Source organism: Ctenocephalides felis, unplaced genomic scaffold (genome assembly GCF_003426905.1).
Source record: "Ctenocephalides felis isolate EL2017-DRISC unplaced genomic scaffold, ASM342690v1 CF-g0.4_SCAFFOLD_01170, whole genome shotgun sequence".
Taxonomy (NCBI): domain Eukaryota; kingdom Metazoa; phylum Arthropoda; class Insecta; order Siphonaptera; family Pulicidae; genus Ctenocephalides; species Ctenocephalides felis.
This window is the reverse complement of record NW_020537324.1, coordinates 52,830,223-52,847,746: the sequence shown is the minus strand read 5'-3', so window position 1 is coordinate 52,847,746 and position 17,524 is coordinate 52,830,223. Positions and strand designations below refer to the sequence as shown.

General features: G+C 26.8%; 2 protein-coding genes across 4 annotated transcripts in view; one reads left to right on the top strand and one right to left on the bottom strand.

Moving 5' to 3' along the window:
- LOC113366440 (cyclin-dependent kinase 7) overlaps nucleotides 1–10,757 on the bottom strand; it is a 15,542-nt gene extending 4,785 nt beyond the window's left edge. The window contains exons 1-7 of one of the 2 annotated variants that reach the window (XM_026608039.1): nucleotides 10,563–10,757; nucleotides 9,852–10,020; nucleotides 9,617–9,751; nucleotides 9,392–9,557; nucleotides 9,145–9,322; nucleotides 8,910–9,082; nucleotides 8,441–8,582 (exon numbers count right to left, since the gene is read on the bottom strand). In XM_026608039.1, coding sequence (XP_026463824.1) covers nucleotides 8,441–8,582; nucleotides 8,910–9,082; nucleotides 9,145–9,322; nucleotides 9,392–9,557; nucleotides 9,617–9,751; nucleotides 9,852–10,020; nucleotides 10,563–10,616 — 1,017 coding nt within the window. In that variant the 5' untranslated portion in view covers nucleotides 10,617–10,757. Of the gene's footprint in view, nucleotides 1–8,440; nucleotides 8,583–8,909; nucleotides 9,083–9,144; nucleotides 9,323–9,391; nucleotides 9,558–9,616; nucleotides 9,752–9,851; nucleotides 10,021–10,562 lie in introns of those variants that run through there. The other variant, XM_026608038.1, reaches the window with a different exon arrangement.
- Nucleotides 10,758–11,650: 893 nt separating this feature from the next.
- The window catches only part of LOC113365973 (BTB/POZ domain-containing protein 7), a 22,063-nt gene continuing 16,189 nt past the window's right edge, over nucleotides 11,651–17,524 (top strand). For both annotated transcript variants that reach the window (XM_026607518.1, XM_026607517.1), the window contains exon 1: nucleotides 11,651–11,812. The gene's annotated coding sequence lies outside the window, so the exon portion shown is untranslated. The remainder of the gene's footprint in view (nucleotides 11,813–17,524) is intronic.

The following is a 17,524-nucleotide window of genomic DNA, read 5'->3' as shown; positions in this document are numbered from 1 at the left end:
ACCCACAATTAAATATATCAATTCATAATCAGTTGAATTGAAATTAGTTGATTTTAAAATTAAATACATTCATTAATTAGTTTTGGTTTATAATCAGTATGCTAGATTGTTATTTCTTCTTATACACAAAACTTAGCACTTTGTGCAAATATAGATGGTAGTTATGTTAACCGTGTAGTTATCAAACACTGTCGCACATTTATGTCTTTTTACACAGTAAAAATGGAATGCTAGCATTAGTATAATATGTATAAAGTGTTTTAGTTTGTTTTGATATTTTAGGCATACGTTGAGATTCAGAAGCATTTGTTGTTTTGAAATGAAATGTTATTATAACTATTTTATATTTGCACATCATTGATTGATTAACAATTTTTTGGTATGTTATAGCGATTAGATTTTATCGAACACATCTTGGTAGCGCAGGTATTGCATTTCGTTAATGTTGAGTTAAAATTTTTAGGACTCGATGTCGATAGGACGGTCTTTTAATTTTCTCTAATTTTTTTTAAGAATTCTGTACTAGCGTACTGAAGAAAACTAGTTTTAATTCTTGGTTGTTTAAAAAGAAGCTCGATAGCTTAATTGTAACGTTTTAGATTTTATATAGTCATATTAGTTGCAAAGGTTATCTTGAAGGCTATTTTTGAACGAGAAGAATTTTTCACTCGACTGAAGTAATTTTCATAATAGACTGCCTTTGCCTTATGACTTATTCTTATACATATGATTTAACAATAATAGTGAGTATTGACTTATTGAATATTTAGAATTCTAATGGATATAGCAAAAAAATATTATTTTAGTTTAAATTAGCTTAACAATAAGACTTGGCATTAATTTAATATGCTTGAGGTTCTATAATGATATTAACCTTTTCATTGAATAAAACTTCAGACCACGGATCCATCGATTTCAGTTTTAATTCGGAATATGAACCTGAATTTAAATTTTACGATCAGACACTCTTAGATCAGTGAATAACAACAATGTACATACCATAATTTCTTTCGACTTCTTGCATTTGCCATACTGTAATGCCAGCAGAGAAGAATGGTCGATTGGAGTACCAGGCTCAAAGTCCAGACGAATCAGCCTTGGTATCGGCAGCTAGAAATTTTGGATTCGTGTTTAGGGAAAGAAGTCCTAATACGATACCATCGAAGTTATGGGTAAAGTTGAGGTAGAAAAATTAATTAATTTTATTAACTGCACTAAAACATCTTCTATTTGTACAATGCACTAAAATTATTTTTTTAAATAGCAACTAGTAATTATTGTATTCTGATATAAATTCTAGATTCCAACAAATCAGAGTCAATTCGTCCAAAATCTAATTCGGGTTCAATTTTTAATGTGATTCACCAACTGTGACTAATTGTATCTCTTTTTCAGGAATACGAGTTATTGTGTATATTGGACTTCAATAATGTGAGAAAACGAATGTCAGTTGTTGTAAAAAGAGACGGTCATTTAATGTTACTTTGTAAAGGGGCCGATAATGTTATTTATGAAAGATTAGCTAAAGGTCAAATCGAGATCAAGACGAAAACGCAAGAACATTTAAATGTAAGTTATACCTGTTTTTTACTAAAGTTTCATATTGCATTGATAATAATTATTATTATACACAGAAATTTGCTGGTGAGGGTTTGAGAACACTCTGTTTAGCGAGTAGAGAGATTGACGAACAATTCTTTCTGAACTGGAAAATACGACAACAAGAAGCCGCGCTCTCTATGGATTCGAGAGATGATAAACTCGATGCTATTTATGAAGAAATTGAAACTGATCTTGTTCTATTAGGTGTTACAGCAATTGAAGATAAATTACAAGATGGTGTACCGGAAACAATAGCAAATTTAGGCTTAGCTGGAATAAAAGTTTGGGTTTTGACGGGTGATAAACAAGGTAAGAAAAAATTATTTCACATTTGTCTGGTTGCTTCTCATAGATGCAAATATCATATTCATGTTTTAATTTATTTACTTACTGAAAGAATTTTGTTAATGTAATGATTTCTCACTTAAAAAAAAATTTAAACTTTGACTCAATTTTCAATGATTTTTTTCTCCACAGAAACTGCCATAAATATCGGTTATTCTTGTCAGCTTCTAACTGATGATTTAATAGACTTGTTCATAGTTGATGGTGAAACACATCAGGAAGTAGAAAAACAATTAGACAAATTTAAAGAATCAATACGGATAGTTAACACATATCATCCACATGGTGAGTCTTGGTTCAACAAACATTTTAGACATTTTTCATATTTTACATATGTAAGTTTGTTAATTCATGTTTTACTCCTAGATGAATCAGGAAAAACCCAACACAAACAATAATTTGGAATGTAAAATAATTTCGATCTTACATTTTAAGTTCTGTTCAATATTGAAGAGCACAATACATTGTTTTTATTTGTTGCAAATATTCAAAATCTATCAAACAATATATATTATTTTTTTTGTCCAGTGTGTTATGAATTTTGTATTATATATCAAAGTAGACATATGAATGGTAATATGTATTTTAAATTTCTGTTATAGCACAAGCGAATGGAGCAAACAATGGTATGAGTTCAATGGCGCTGCCTCACAAAGAACCAACACGAGCAAGAACGGAAAGTCTATCAACACCTACCGAAGTTGGTCGGCCACCACCAGCTATATCAGTTGTCACATTTAGGTATTAAATTCAATGTAATATTATTAAGATTTCTAAAACTTATTTATTTGCTACATGTTTGAATGGTTAAATTGTACTTTAAGCGTTCTAGTATCAAAGCAACACAATGGTTATAATTCTGAGATTCAAAATATTACTGAATGTGAACTTCCAAGCATAACTAACACATCATATATATATATATATATATATATATATAACAAAACATAACATGCTGTACAATTTCTGTTCAAATGAATTTTTCTATATATTCATTTAAATAACCACATTTTTTATTTGTTACTTTCAATAAACTTACATGAAAGTACTTTGTGTCATACATGAAAAAACTTAATTTTTGCGTGTTTATTAATGCCAATATGTTCATGAATATTTAAAAATACATGTTGCTATCGTTATTAACAAGGAACATCGCTCAAATTTTTACAGGTGGCGAAAGCTTGGAAATGATGAATTAACATTAGCAGACAGGTAGAGGGAAAGATTTTTTTTTATTTTTGTATTCAATGGGGCTAAAATTTATTTTTAATTTTTTGGAATAAGGTGCTTTAGGTATTTTTTTGTATTTTGAACTAAACAGGATTATTATTATTGAAAAGTGTTTTGTAATACATGTATGTTAGAACATTCTCTAATTTGCATATTGTATTTCAGAATAATTTCTTGGGAGCTATATGAACTTTTGTACATATTTATTGAGATGCTTGTTATCTGTTGATCATTGTGCTAATATTACTCAGAACAACATGTTTTCATGCTGCTTAATTCTATTCATAATTAATTTGTCTTATTGGGTGTTCTAGGTTTACGTCCTCGACTCTTTTAACAGATTTTTCTTTCAAATCAAATGTAAATAAAATTATCTATTCTAAAACATCTATTGAGGTTTTATCACAAATCTATATTTTGCATTTTTTATAATTTATAATTTACACATTGATTTATCAAATCCCAGTATGTCTCATTGTAAAATAGATAGACAATGATATTAACTCATTATTTCAGTTTTATCTTAGCTGGCGAAGCTTGGATATATAATTTATTTTAGTAATAATATACATTTTAGTAATAATAGAAGAAATGTATAACCAAATAGACCTATTCCTTTGTATATGTTTTACGCTACATAGTGGGATATGGTAATTGTAATATTATTAATAACAAGTAATTAAGTAATTTTTTGTTCGAGTAATAACAAAATCGGTTCGAAAAAGAATAACATGGATTTTTGCACAAACTTTACATTCTATATACTGAACTATAGCTCTCAATATTCTATCAATTCAAGAAAGTAAAATGAGTTGGTAGCAAAAAGAATGCTAATTTAATTTAATCAAATTGAAATGGAAATTATATGAGCTAAAAGCATTTATAAAATATTTCTAATGTGTGTTTATTTTTTTCTGCGTTATTTTTTTTGCATTATTGCATTCCATTTGCGAGTAAATGAGCATTACTAATTATTTTGAAACGTGTTGAGATTTGATTGGAAACGGAGATATTTAATATATAAATATATTTTATCTAATTATTTTTAGACTACTAGGCTGCAAACTTGAATTTGATATTTGAAAAATTAATAAAAAACTTTTTTTTTTCTTGTTTTCGTTCAGTTCTGGAAAATTGTATTACATTGGGTTTGCTACGTGTTATTATTAATTTAAACTGTCTTTGTGGTTTATATTTTAATAATACTTAATCTATAATTTATAACTTATTATTTAATAGCCTTGTTGCTGTCATGTTTATTGGTGAACCTTGGTTCCAATTTATGCAAATTCTATTTAAACACAAAAATAAATATTTGGTAAAGTTTACAAATTAATTCAAGATTTTAATGTGTCTCTTATATTACTTCAATCTGAAGTGAATTATATTCAGTTTTGTCATTTAAGAAATCATGGTTATTTTTTATACACATTAGGATATCATGCATCATTTTGATATTCTAAAAATATGATACATTCAATTAAAATTTGATACATACATTCAACATTAAAATGTGATAAACATTTTATTGTCCGCACCACTGATGTTTTATAATTGGAATTGCTGTTGGCCAAAACCATCTAACATCTAAGTCTTAATCTTGATGGAAATTATTTATTCTTTGATTTAATGGAAAATCTTTTTTTTTTTCATTGAATGAGCAAGAATAAATAATGCGAGCAAAATTGTTTAATTCAAAATACTATTATTGTTATGGATAGTTATGACTTAAAATACTTAAGTAAAAGGCATTATTTGAATAAAACTCAACATAATAATATAACTAATATTAATGAAGCAAAAATCTAAAATTTTCTTTGAATAATTATTATAATTTTGTCAATGCGCCAATGAAAGATTTTTTTAAGCTTATTTAGGTTTGATCCTATAAATTTATTCATGAAATTTTGGTAATAATATTTACATAATGAATTATTTTTGAAATCTTTGCATCGTGATAATTTTTTTTCTCACAATACTTGAGCCAAATGGATTTGAAATAATAAATTTCATATGGTGCTTCTCATTCATATTTTTTATGCTCTATTTGCCAAGCATTTTTGTAAATAGCAACTGCCGCATTGTATTTTCTAATCAACATCTTCAAAAATATATTTTTTATGAGATTTACCAATGTTTTGGATGCATAAAATAATACAGTTATATTGAAATTATAGCACCGACACCGATTACGAAGGTGCCACTGCTGGTGGGGCAACCAGCGCTCACAATAACAGTTCAGAAGAGTCTTCAGAATTTGCAATTGTGATAAATGGACATTCCTTGGTGCATTGTTTGGATCCATCTCTTGAGAAAAGATTTATTGAAATCGCATCACAGTGCAAGAGCGTTATATGCTGCCGTGTTACACCTCTACAAAAAGCACTGGTTGTTGAACTCATCAAGAGAACAAAGAATGCAGTTACTTTGGCCATAGGGGATGGTGCCAACGATGTATCTATGATTAAAGGTATGATCTGATTATTAATTTATTAATTCAAATTAATAAATGGTTTAACATTTTTAGCTGCGCACATTGGTGTGGGTATCTCTGGCCAAGAAGGCATGCAAGCTGTTTTAGCAAGTGATTATTCAATAGCACAATTCAGATTCTTAGAAAGATTATTATTAGTTCATGGCCGATGGTCATATTATCGAATGTGCAAATTTCTCAGGTATTTTTTCTATAAAAATTTTGCATTCACTTTATGCCATATCTGGTTTGCTTTCTTCTGTGGATTTAGTGCGCAAGTAAGTACATACACAAATATTTAAATTTAATCTCGATTTTGCACAACCATGATATGTATTCTTATCTTTTAGACTGTATTTGATGAAATGTATATATCGGTCTATAACTTATTTTATACTTCGCTGCCAGTACTAGCTCTTGGTATATTTGATCAAGATGTTTCGGATAAAAATGCAATAATATTTCCTAAGTTATATACTCCAGGACTGACAAGTGCATTATTTAATAAATCGGAATTTATGAAGAGTGCTCTACAGGGATGCTTTTCATCACTTCTTCTCTTCTTAATACCTTATGGTGATTAGTATTTTATGATTGATGATATATCATATGTTATTTTACATTTGTTTTAAATAATATATTATCTCAGGAACATACAAGGATGGTGTTTCACCCAGTGGTTTAATTCTTAGTGATCATATGCTATTAGGAAGTGTGGTTGCTTCAATATTAGTGATAGAAAATACTGCACAGGTTTGTAAAAATAAATTACAATTACAATAATTACAACAGTAGTTCAAATTTATTAATTATTTAACAAACTATTTAAAGTTTTGCATAAATTGAACTAATTACTTTTAATCTTTTAGATTGCCTTGGATACATCATATTGGACTGTGTTCAATCATATTACTACCTGGGGTTCTTTGTTATCATATTTTATTTTAGATTTTTTTTATAACTATGTTATTGGAGGTCCATATGTAGGTTCTTTAACGCAAGCTATGCAAGAATCACAATTTTGGTTTACTACACTTTTAACAGTAATATCAACCACTGTACCTGTTCTAGCTTGGCGATTCTACTTTGTTGATGTTTTTCCTAATTTAACAGAAAAGGTAAATAAGTTTAGTTGAAATGATAATCTAGAAAAGGCAAAACTTTTATTCATATTTTAAAAAAACTGGACATTTTCTTGGATTTAAAAATAACTGTTCATATTACATTTTTTAATATGAACTACTTATATATCTCTATTTATCAATGCTAAGAAGATTGTAATAAATTTTTTGTGTTACTTATATATATATATATATAATTTCACTGGGATTTGATTTAAATGTGACTTTATTCTCTTTCAAAAAATAATTTACAAAAAAATTAGTATTACCTATTTTTAAAAAAATTACCTACAATTAGATACTAAAGTAAAAGAATAAAAAAATTTAAAATAGGTTAATAAATTTATGGCAATTTATTTAATTTTATATTTTATTGTTTGCTTGCAGATAAGAATGAAGCAAAGATTAGCACAAATAAAATCAAGACACAGTACAGATGTGCTGAGAACGCCTTCTGCAAGAAAAGTAAGAAGATCTATTCGATCAGGGTATGCATTCGCACACCAAGAAGGATTTGGACGACTAATTACTTCTGGTAAAATAATGAAGAAATTACCATCTGATTTTGGTTTTCCGACGCTGAGTGGTAGAAAAGGCAATACAAATTCACCTAAAGAACCTAGAGCACCATGTCAAGATCTCGATACAATAAACTTGTGAATATTAGAAGGTATAGTGCAATGTGTAAATATGTGCAAGATATTTCTACATATATATATAATTTTTGTATGAATTTTGTAATAAGAATAAATGTACGAATATGATTAAAAGTGTTATTGATTCAATGCATATTTGTACAGAGAGATTTTATATAAAATGTTATTTTACAATAGTGTAATAAAATAAAATTAATATATTTAATATAACTGTTAAAACTGATAAGTTTAGAAGATCATTCTTCTTGAAATCTTACTACTACGTAGTACTACATTACATTTACAACTTACGAATAGCATAATTTACATATTTTTGAGCATTTATTTTCACAGGATCAAGAATATGTTGCAAAATGCAATACCCAAACTTGCACAATATTGTTTAAATTTACATTTTAAATACAAATATTACTTGAATGTGTTATATATTGATGCAGATTTATTTATATATTAGTAAAATAATCTTTAGATATCATTGGTCACAAAACAAATTTATTAAAGTGGTTAAATATTGAAAAATTTATTCAAATATTGACATTTGTTATCAGTATTCACTACTTTTATTAATAAATAATATAAAAGTATATTTGTAAATTATTCTATGAATAATTTTCTATTTTTTGTATTCTCAAAAGTATATGTTATAATGAATTGATCTTTATATTGTGTAACGGGATTGGAATAAAATAGATATATGAATTAATCTTTGCAAATACACTTAAAATATAGTTCACTGTCGATAATTTGGTATTTAACATTTCTAAAATCACAATTTTGTGAAAATATGCTTGCCTGAACATATCCCAAGTTGTGAATTTATTATAAGTGTATTCATATATTTATTTTTGCACTTGAGAAAAATATACATATAATGTACTTAACACAGACAAATATTTATATAAAAGAGATTATATGAAAATAGTTTTAGTATTTTATTATAAATAAAATGAAATAAATGTACATAACAAAAATTCTAAACTGGTATCATTTAATAGTTCAGTCAGATTATAGAACTAAAACTGAAGTTTTTTGGCTAATGTACCTCCATCAATATTCTCAAGCATCTTACGTTTTAAACTTGGTTTATCTTCTTGAATTTTATCAAATGAAGATGGAAGTGGCAATTTGCTTCCTATTGTTGGTGCGGGTTTGTTGCTAAAATAATTAAAATAAGGAGAATTCAATAAAGAATTATGGATTAGGAAATCCAATTCATGTAAGTGTTGAGTTAAAAAATATTCAAATCAAAAATCGAAATATTTTCTTTGTGAATTGCAAAAAACATTTGTTCAAGTCAGTTGAACAAATTGCATTCACCACTAATTAATAATAACAAGAAATACCAATTTCTAAATAGTTTTTATACTTCCAGAATCAGCAAAAGCTATTTAGCTGTTATTAGAAAGAAACAATTCGTCTAAGGTTTGACCAAAACTAATTAATGTGATTTTTAATTGATATACTAATTAATAAAATAAATACCTGAAATATGACATTTTCAGAATCTCTGTGCAATTACCACGCTTAATTGGATACATAGATAACAGTTTGCTGATAAGATCTAGCAAATCATCGCCAGCAGCAGAAAATATATGTCTTAATGGAGTAGGAACAAATGTTTTAAACTGTATAAAATCAGGCAGAGTTGATACACCCTAAAAATATGAAAGGATTGTATTTAGGAAATACTTGATCTGTATTGTATATTATTAATTACAGGCCAATCTTCCTCTGTTGGTGTGCCCAAAACTTGAAATATTCTCGTAAGCTGATCTAAATCACTTTCACCTGGTAAAAATGGAACACGGAGTAGTAATTCAGCTAGAATGCAGCCTACTGCCCACAGATCTATACCAACTCCATATTGTCTTGCCCCATACAAGAGTTCAGGGGCTCTTTAAAAGTAATTTTGTATGAAAATAATAATTCTTTAAAAGATTAAGATTTAAAAAAATGCAAAGCACCTATACCAGCGTGTTACCACTTGATGGGTATTGACTCTAGAAGGTGATCCAAAAAATTTTGCTAAACCAAAATCCCCTATTTTCAAAATACCAATACGATTAACTAATAAATTATTTGGTTTCAGATCTCTATGTAAAATCCAGTTGTAATGTAAATATTCAAGACCTAAAAATGGGGACAAAAATTAATTTTGCTCTAAATATTACAATGAAAAAACTGAATACCTAAAAATGTTTGAAGTATATATGATTTAATATGAGCTGGTGTAAGAACAATTCGCGTATCTTTAATTATTACTTCTAAATCAGTATCCATAAAATCAAATACTAGAGATACTTCTGAGTCATGACCAAATGAATCTGGAATTAAATTATCATTTAAAAAATATATATAAAATTATATTAAACAAAATGATTGTTATTGAGAGCTACTAAAAATGCTCTCAAATAATTCTCAAACCTAATAGACCAATGATGTTTTCATGTCTCAGTTCCTGTAATAATTTTATTTCTCTAAGAGCTGTCCTGTTGATACCATCTTTGGCTTCAGCTCTCGATCCTAATTTAATTTTTTTAATGGCTACTATGGAATCATCTCTTGTATCTCTGGATTGATATACTGTGGCAAACTGAGAAAAAAATAAGAGAATCGAGTAAAAATGAGACATATTGTACTCTCAAGTCAATATCTTTTAATATGATATTTTAAATATTTGATTTTGTGATTGGAGCTTGAGCTTGAGCAAGGGCACGAGTAAAAAGGGGTCTTAGCTGAGAAATAGGTGTAATGTATTCATATTTAAAATTTTAATACATTTTTTTTTATATGAATAATATAAGGTGCATGTTGGTATTAAAGGAATATATATTTAAAAAAAGCTAGGAGTCTCATAATTGCCCACTTATGATTTCAAATCTAATACCATACATTATTAATGACTAATTTTTTCCTTGATGCTGATTACATATTAGTAAGCATTAGGGTCAACTATTCTTAATGTGCTTGTGATTTTCACAATTTTTGCACAAATTTTGCATTTGATGTAGAGAATAACTGTTGCTTAAAGCATTATATTTCTAGAAAAGTATCTTGAATTGGTATTGTAATGTAAGATAGGTAGTATTATAAAGTGTTATAAGAAAGCATAAAGATGGTAAATAATTAACAAACCTGTCCTTCTCCCAAAAATTTGATTTTTTCATATCTATTATCATGACTACTCATAGTAATCTCAAACGAAACAAAATAATATTAATGTTTATATTTAACCTTCCTATTATAAATATATGCTATAACTTTAATACTAATATAACTATTTAAAATTATTAATTCAATATTGGCATAGCACACAAATTCTATAAATTGTACCCGTCAAAATCAAATATCAGAAACGATGTAAAATAACCTCACTAAATTGAGAAGAAAAATAGCGAGGAGTTGGTGACCACAGGATATTAATGTGTAAAATATATTCTGAATCTATTATTACTAATACTTAAATTAATTTAATTTTTAATACCAATATGCTAGTTTTGTTAATTAAAATCACAACTTTCAAGCGATAAATCAATTTTAATATAATTAAAATTGCCATAGGTTGTATGGTTTTAATTTTAAATTACTATTTATTATTTTGGATAAATAAATTCAGTCCATAAATGTAAGTAAAATAGATGTAAAGGAAGCTAGTAATTTTGCTAATATGATAAACTTATATTATGACATTATTATAATTCAGAATAAGGATATATATATCCTTAGAAAAAGAAAAAAAGCAGTAATATTATAGTTTATAGTTATAAAAAATAAAAGTATACAATAAAATTGATACCTTAAAAAGAGATGCCATGCACCCTAGTTATTTGTTTTTAGTCACATTTCCTAATACTTAAAATATAACAAATATATAATATATTTCTTATTTTGTAAATGAAATATGTTTAGATGTTTGGTTTTTATGTTGCTCTTTTCAATAAGTTCGCCGTTTCCACTAGCGTACCTACTATGAGCATATATCTGTCAGTTAATTGTTGTAATGTTAGCAGCACTGATTTATTGACAAACAATTTCTAAAATTCTGTGACTTGTCAATGAACTATTTTGAAATATATATACAAATGGCGACTGTGTTATTCTTCGGGGCTTTGCTCATTTGCTGTTTAACATAATGTTTATGTCAGATTGCATGTAGTCATTGTGCTTCAGTTTGAATTAAGTGCAAATACAGAATGTGATACTGCAACAATGAGCCCCTTTAGAAAATACATCAAATTATTATTTGATGACACTAAAAAAAATTATTCTTAGTGCTGTAATAGTGGTGGTAAACTATCAATAAAAATATGTTTAGTAATACTTGTGCAGTGTGTAAAGTGATTTTATAGTATAAAATGTTTTAATAATGCCTTCTTACAACCCAGGTGAGTTGATATTGCAAATATATGGAGTCATGCTCGATGAATTTTTCAGTAGGAACAAGTGTCTAATTTGATCATACAATAACCTAAAGTTCATTTCTTATTGTTTTTGTGAAAAATAAATAACATGAATTCAAGCAGACGTTTTATAGCATTTGGCTAGGGGTGTGACGATTTTTCATTCCGAATATTATGTTTCTAGGTCATAAACGTCATTGAGTTCAGCATGACTTGAATGAGCACATTCGATTTTTCTGTATACATTAATTTATTCGGCATTTATAAAATAATTGAATATTTTAATTGAAATTTATTGAACAGTAAAATAATCGTAGCAATATTATATGTCCAAACTTTCTAATGCATATATTGCACAAATCGTTCGGGTAAATAAAACGAGCGAGATGGAATCACTATTTTTGAAAAGTTATGTAAAAAGTATAATAATAATGTGAAAACGCATTTTCTATTGCAGATATTGGTTTAATAATATAAAAAATGCGATCTTTTCAAACACGTCATTATTTAGCATATTGATTGATCAGGGTTACTACATAAAATGAGTAAAAGCATTATAAAGTAAATTACTATATATTTATTCAAAATCTATTTTTTCCTACTTCTTTCAATTTGATTTCTGCTTTAATTTATCTTTTTTGATATTTGAATAAGTCTTTATTTAGATTTATTTCTATGTTATGCATATAAAAGTATTTGCAATGTAAATAATTATTTTTTATTATAATATAAATTATTAGCTGTCGTATAAAGACATTAATTAATGTACTTTACTAAAATAATTGAGGTGGTAAATTATAATTATATTTACTACTTGTCTACTACTTATATCAATGTAATTTTAACATATTTTTCTTTGGGATGAAATATTATAAAAAAAAGAAAATAAAAATAAAAATTAAAAAAGAAATTAAATTAAATAATACAGTATAAACTAACTTAAAACTATTAGATTAATTCCATTATTTTTGTTTCAAATGTAAAAGGGTGAATGATCATACAATCGTGCAGCTAATTTATTTGGATGAAATAATATTTTTTGTTTAATTTTGAGCAATATTTTTTAAATTCCTCTTCAACAGTTAGAACATTTGAGTCTTGATGAAAAATAGTAATACATAATGTGTTGATATATGTTATGACATAAATTTATAGCACTTTATTTAAAGTTTTTTGATGTTAATAGTTTCTCTTTTATTGCTATTTCAACTGTGCTTTATGTACTTGTGTCTTGGCCACAAAAAATATTGGCTTATATACTTTAACATAATTAAATCTACAAATTTTATATTCTAATTATTTGTTTCCGCATAGTTGTCATTACCAGGTTTACATTTTGGAAATTACAACTAATTTTTAATTCCATTTAGTTACAGTTTAGTTAAATTATATTGTTAATTTGGAATATCATTAAGAACTTTGCAATTGCAATAGCTAATTTTCAAAATAATGTGTGTCAATATTAAATTAATCTATGGATGTACATTCGTGTGAATCCAGCACAAACCCACAGCTTTTATTTGCGGTCTTAGTTTGTGGAGACCACTCTATTATGTAATTTGTGATAGCAGAATCTATAGCGGTTTTATCAATTATTTTGTACATATATCGTGAACATGTATGTATGTATGTTTGTATGTATGTATATATATATATATATATATATATATATATATGTTGATAAGACTATACACTTTTTAAACAGGCGTCCATCCAGATACGAGGATAAAAAAAACTAAATTTGGGTTAGTAAAAGTGAATTTAAATACGTTTCGAGTCCCAATTTGACTCTTCTTCAGTGGCAATAGAACAAGACAAGTAAATATGCACTAAACACTAAACGAAAACGTTACATATAAAAATTGTTCCTTGGAGACATGTTAAAATAATAAAAATAAATATGAATTGTATTTATAAAATTAATTAAGAAGAAATATAATAAATTTGAACCTCACATCTCAAAGGACAAACCACAACTACCACAGTTATATGACAAATAACAGACAGTTATGAAGAGTCAATTTGAGACTCGAAACGTATGGACCCTTAAATTCACTTTTAAAAAACAAAATTTAGTTTTCTTTATCTTTGTATCTGGATAGATGTCTGTTCAAAAAGTTTATTGTTGCATCAACATATTTATAATCATCCGAAAAAAATATCATATATCTACATATATATAAAAATAAGTCGGGTTTTTTTTCCTGACGATATAACTCCAGAACGCGCAAACCGATTTCGACAATTTTGCATTTGTTGGAAAGATTTATAGCTGAGAAAATTAGTGATGCATGGCATTGTGCCTTAATGCAAATTGCTGGAACTTCACGCACCGTAATTAAAAATTCGAATAAAGGCATTTGTGAGATTTAGTATTATGCTTGGTTAAGTCAACGAGCAATTCTTGCACAAATTGCTGGCGATTTGGTGACATACCAATGATTCCGACTGGTTCCGTTTGACTTCAAACGATTGCAATTTCCAGTTCGCCTTGCGTTTGCAATGACAATTAACAAGTCGCAAGGCCAATCGCTTAGTGTGTGCGGGATAAATTTCAAATTGATTATTTAGAAAATCATTGTTTTTCACATGGGCAGTAATACGTTGCCTTTTCACGAGTTGGGAAAAAAAGTGGTTTACAAAACCAAAAAATGTGGTTTACCAAAGAGCACTTCAATGAAACGGATAATTTGCGGATTCAATTTCATTCACTTAGAGAAGTTTAACTAAAAACACTTCATTTTTGTAAACGAAATAAATTCATTACTGTTGTGTAATAAAATCATATTTTTCCTTTTCAAATATAAAACAAACAAAAAATTTATTCATCTTTCTCACGAAACCATCTAGTGGCGAAACGGAGTTCGTCGGGTTTGCTAGTATATATATATATATATATATATATATATATATATATATATAAATATAGTGTTGATTTGGGCGCCATGTAAAAAAACTAAAGCAATTAGGAAATCAGCTTTATTATCCATACGTTTCGGTCTGCATCGAGGCCGTCATTCAGTGAAACAACTAGAAAGTTTTTTATAATTGATTTAAAAAAGAAAATAAATTCAAATATTGGACTTACATAAAGGTACTTTCATTCAAAAACAAATTAACACTACACTACACTAATTAACACAAAATGTAACACCAAGCTATCAAGAGTTTAAATATTTAAAAATAAATGTGATTTTGAGTTGAAAACCTATATATGTGTACATAGTTGTTATAAGGCTAAGTACTGAACGAATTGTATTTACAAATTGTATTTTCTTTTTAAATGTGTAAAATGGTAAACATATGGTTTCGGAAAATAATAAAAAAAGGACACGCTTCATTCAGTTTTGAATGTTTGAAAATTGGTCGAGAAATATCTTGTAAAAAGCGAATTAATGTTTTTTAATGGATTTATTGCATATCGATATTAGACAACCCTCGCTAAATGTTCTTTTTAATATATTAGATTCAAAATGTATGATACTCGAGTTATAGACCATGCTATGCTGAAGATTATCTAAGTTTTCTATCCTGTGAGCATTGTTTGTTCTGATTTGTATTTTTAAATTTTTTTGTATATACATACATACACACGCACATATATATTTATATATATATATATATATATATATATATATATATGAGTTTAAAAGTATAACAATATAAGACTGAATTAAAAACAATATTATTCATGCATGCATATATTTTGTTTATTTAAACAAAATATAATGAACATTTACAGCGATTAGTCATTACTGTAATATTTTCTAGTACTGTAAACATTAACAATCATTACGATCAATTTTTTAAGTGCTAATGTACCGAAATACCAATAAATGAGTTTGAATGTTTATGAAGATGAATAATCAACACTTCGATCGATGACTTTTTATTTATTAATAATATAAAAGTATTAAATTTTATTCTAAACAGTAATCATGTATATTTTATGTGAGGGGGCGTTCATTAATCACGTGGGCGAGTTTTTGAGGGTTTTGGACCCCTCCTCCCCTTGGTGATACACGGTGATATTCAAAATTACCCCCGCTCTCCCACAACATCACGTGTATTTTTAATTACGTGAAATAATTGAAATATTTGAAAATATTTCAATTTTTTAAAAAATCCACGTAAAAAATAAATGCACGTGATATCTTACTATACCCCACTTTCACCCATGTGATATTCGTGATTTTTTGTCTAACCCCCCTCCCCCTAAAAACCTAACGTGATTAATGGACGCCCCTGAGATGATAATTAAAATATTTTAGTAAAATATTATGAGTTTAATTAAGAATATAATCCAAAATGAATTTGAATGATTTCATTCGTTACCTAGTAAAAGTAAATGAATACTTTCTATCGTATTTTAGATATTGAGTTGTTAGAGATTTAAAGGTTTTTTGGGTTTTGATAAAATTCTTCACACATTTTATCTACTATACTTATGTACACATATATAATTTATTAATAATGTTAACTATTCTTACTCAATTAACCCTTTTGCTACGAGATTGTTTGTTGATTTGCTCAAGTACTTTTTCAGCATATTTAAATATTTTTGAATCATTATCAATAAAAATATATTTAAAAATTAATTATAACACTTACAAAAAACTAACAATTACAATAACAAAGTAAAATTCGCAATAATTTAGCGCAGAAGTGGTAAACGTTAAAATTATTTTCATCATAGCTTTGATTTTAACGTTTAATTTAAAAGTGACCATTTTTCTGTTATTGTGGTAAATTTTTAGTAATTTTATTCATTTAAACTTTGTAACTATAGTCGTGAAGAACATTTTTTGGACCACAATCAAAAACAATGACACAATTGCCCCAAGTTTTCAAGATTGGAGACTTTTTTTGAACTATGAATTTAAATTTTCTAAAATCGGTCGACTACTCTTATCTTTACATTTACTTTTACTACTCTTATCATGAAAATGAATAAATACTTCAATAAAAACTTCAATATACAATATACATACAATGAATAAATGACTTCAGTGAAAACATATTAGTGCAAATAACTCATATTGCTGGGTTATAAAAAATGCACTAACAAATATTTCTTTAATTAAAAATACTTACACACAAATATCATTTCAATAAGTGTATGTGAATGACTGAAGTAATTGAAATGTGTTGCTGTGATCTGTTATCCTGTAAAAAAAAATCTAAAATATCAAAAATTGATATTATTAAAAATTAAACTCAATTTTAAAATAAGTTCTGATTTATAAACTATAAAACTATTAACAATTGATTATATATATACATACATATATATACATACGCTACTTATTGTTTTAATACTCATAATTTAAACATTTAAGTATGAGATATCGATCGATCGAGTAAGAAAAAAGCCATGAACTATCTATCGGTTTAAATATGAATTGATAATATTACGTATGAAGTTATTTTCATATCTAATATTGTTAAATTTAATCCGTCAAATTTCTTGATATATTTTTAATTAAATGCACATTATCTCATTTTAAATTTTGAATATGAAATATGTCTATTAGTGCAGTAAACAGAGAGGAAAAAAGGGTATAAAAAACAATAATAAGCCAGAAAGATCTCCTTGATTTTTATCTATATGCTTTTATACGTATCTTTTATTCTTTTTGAGATATAATGAAAATAATTTCGATTTTTAGAAAAAATGTAAAAAAAAGTTTTTATAAA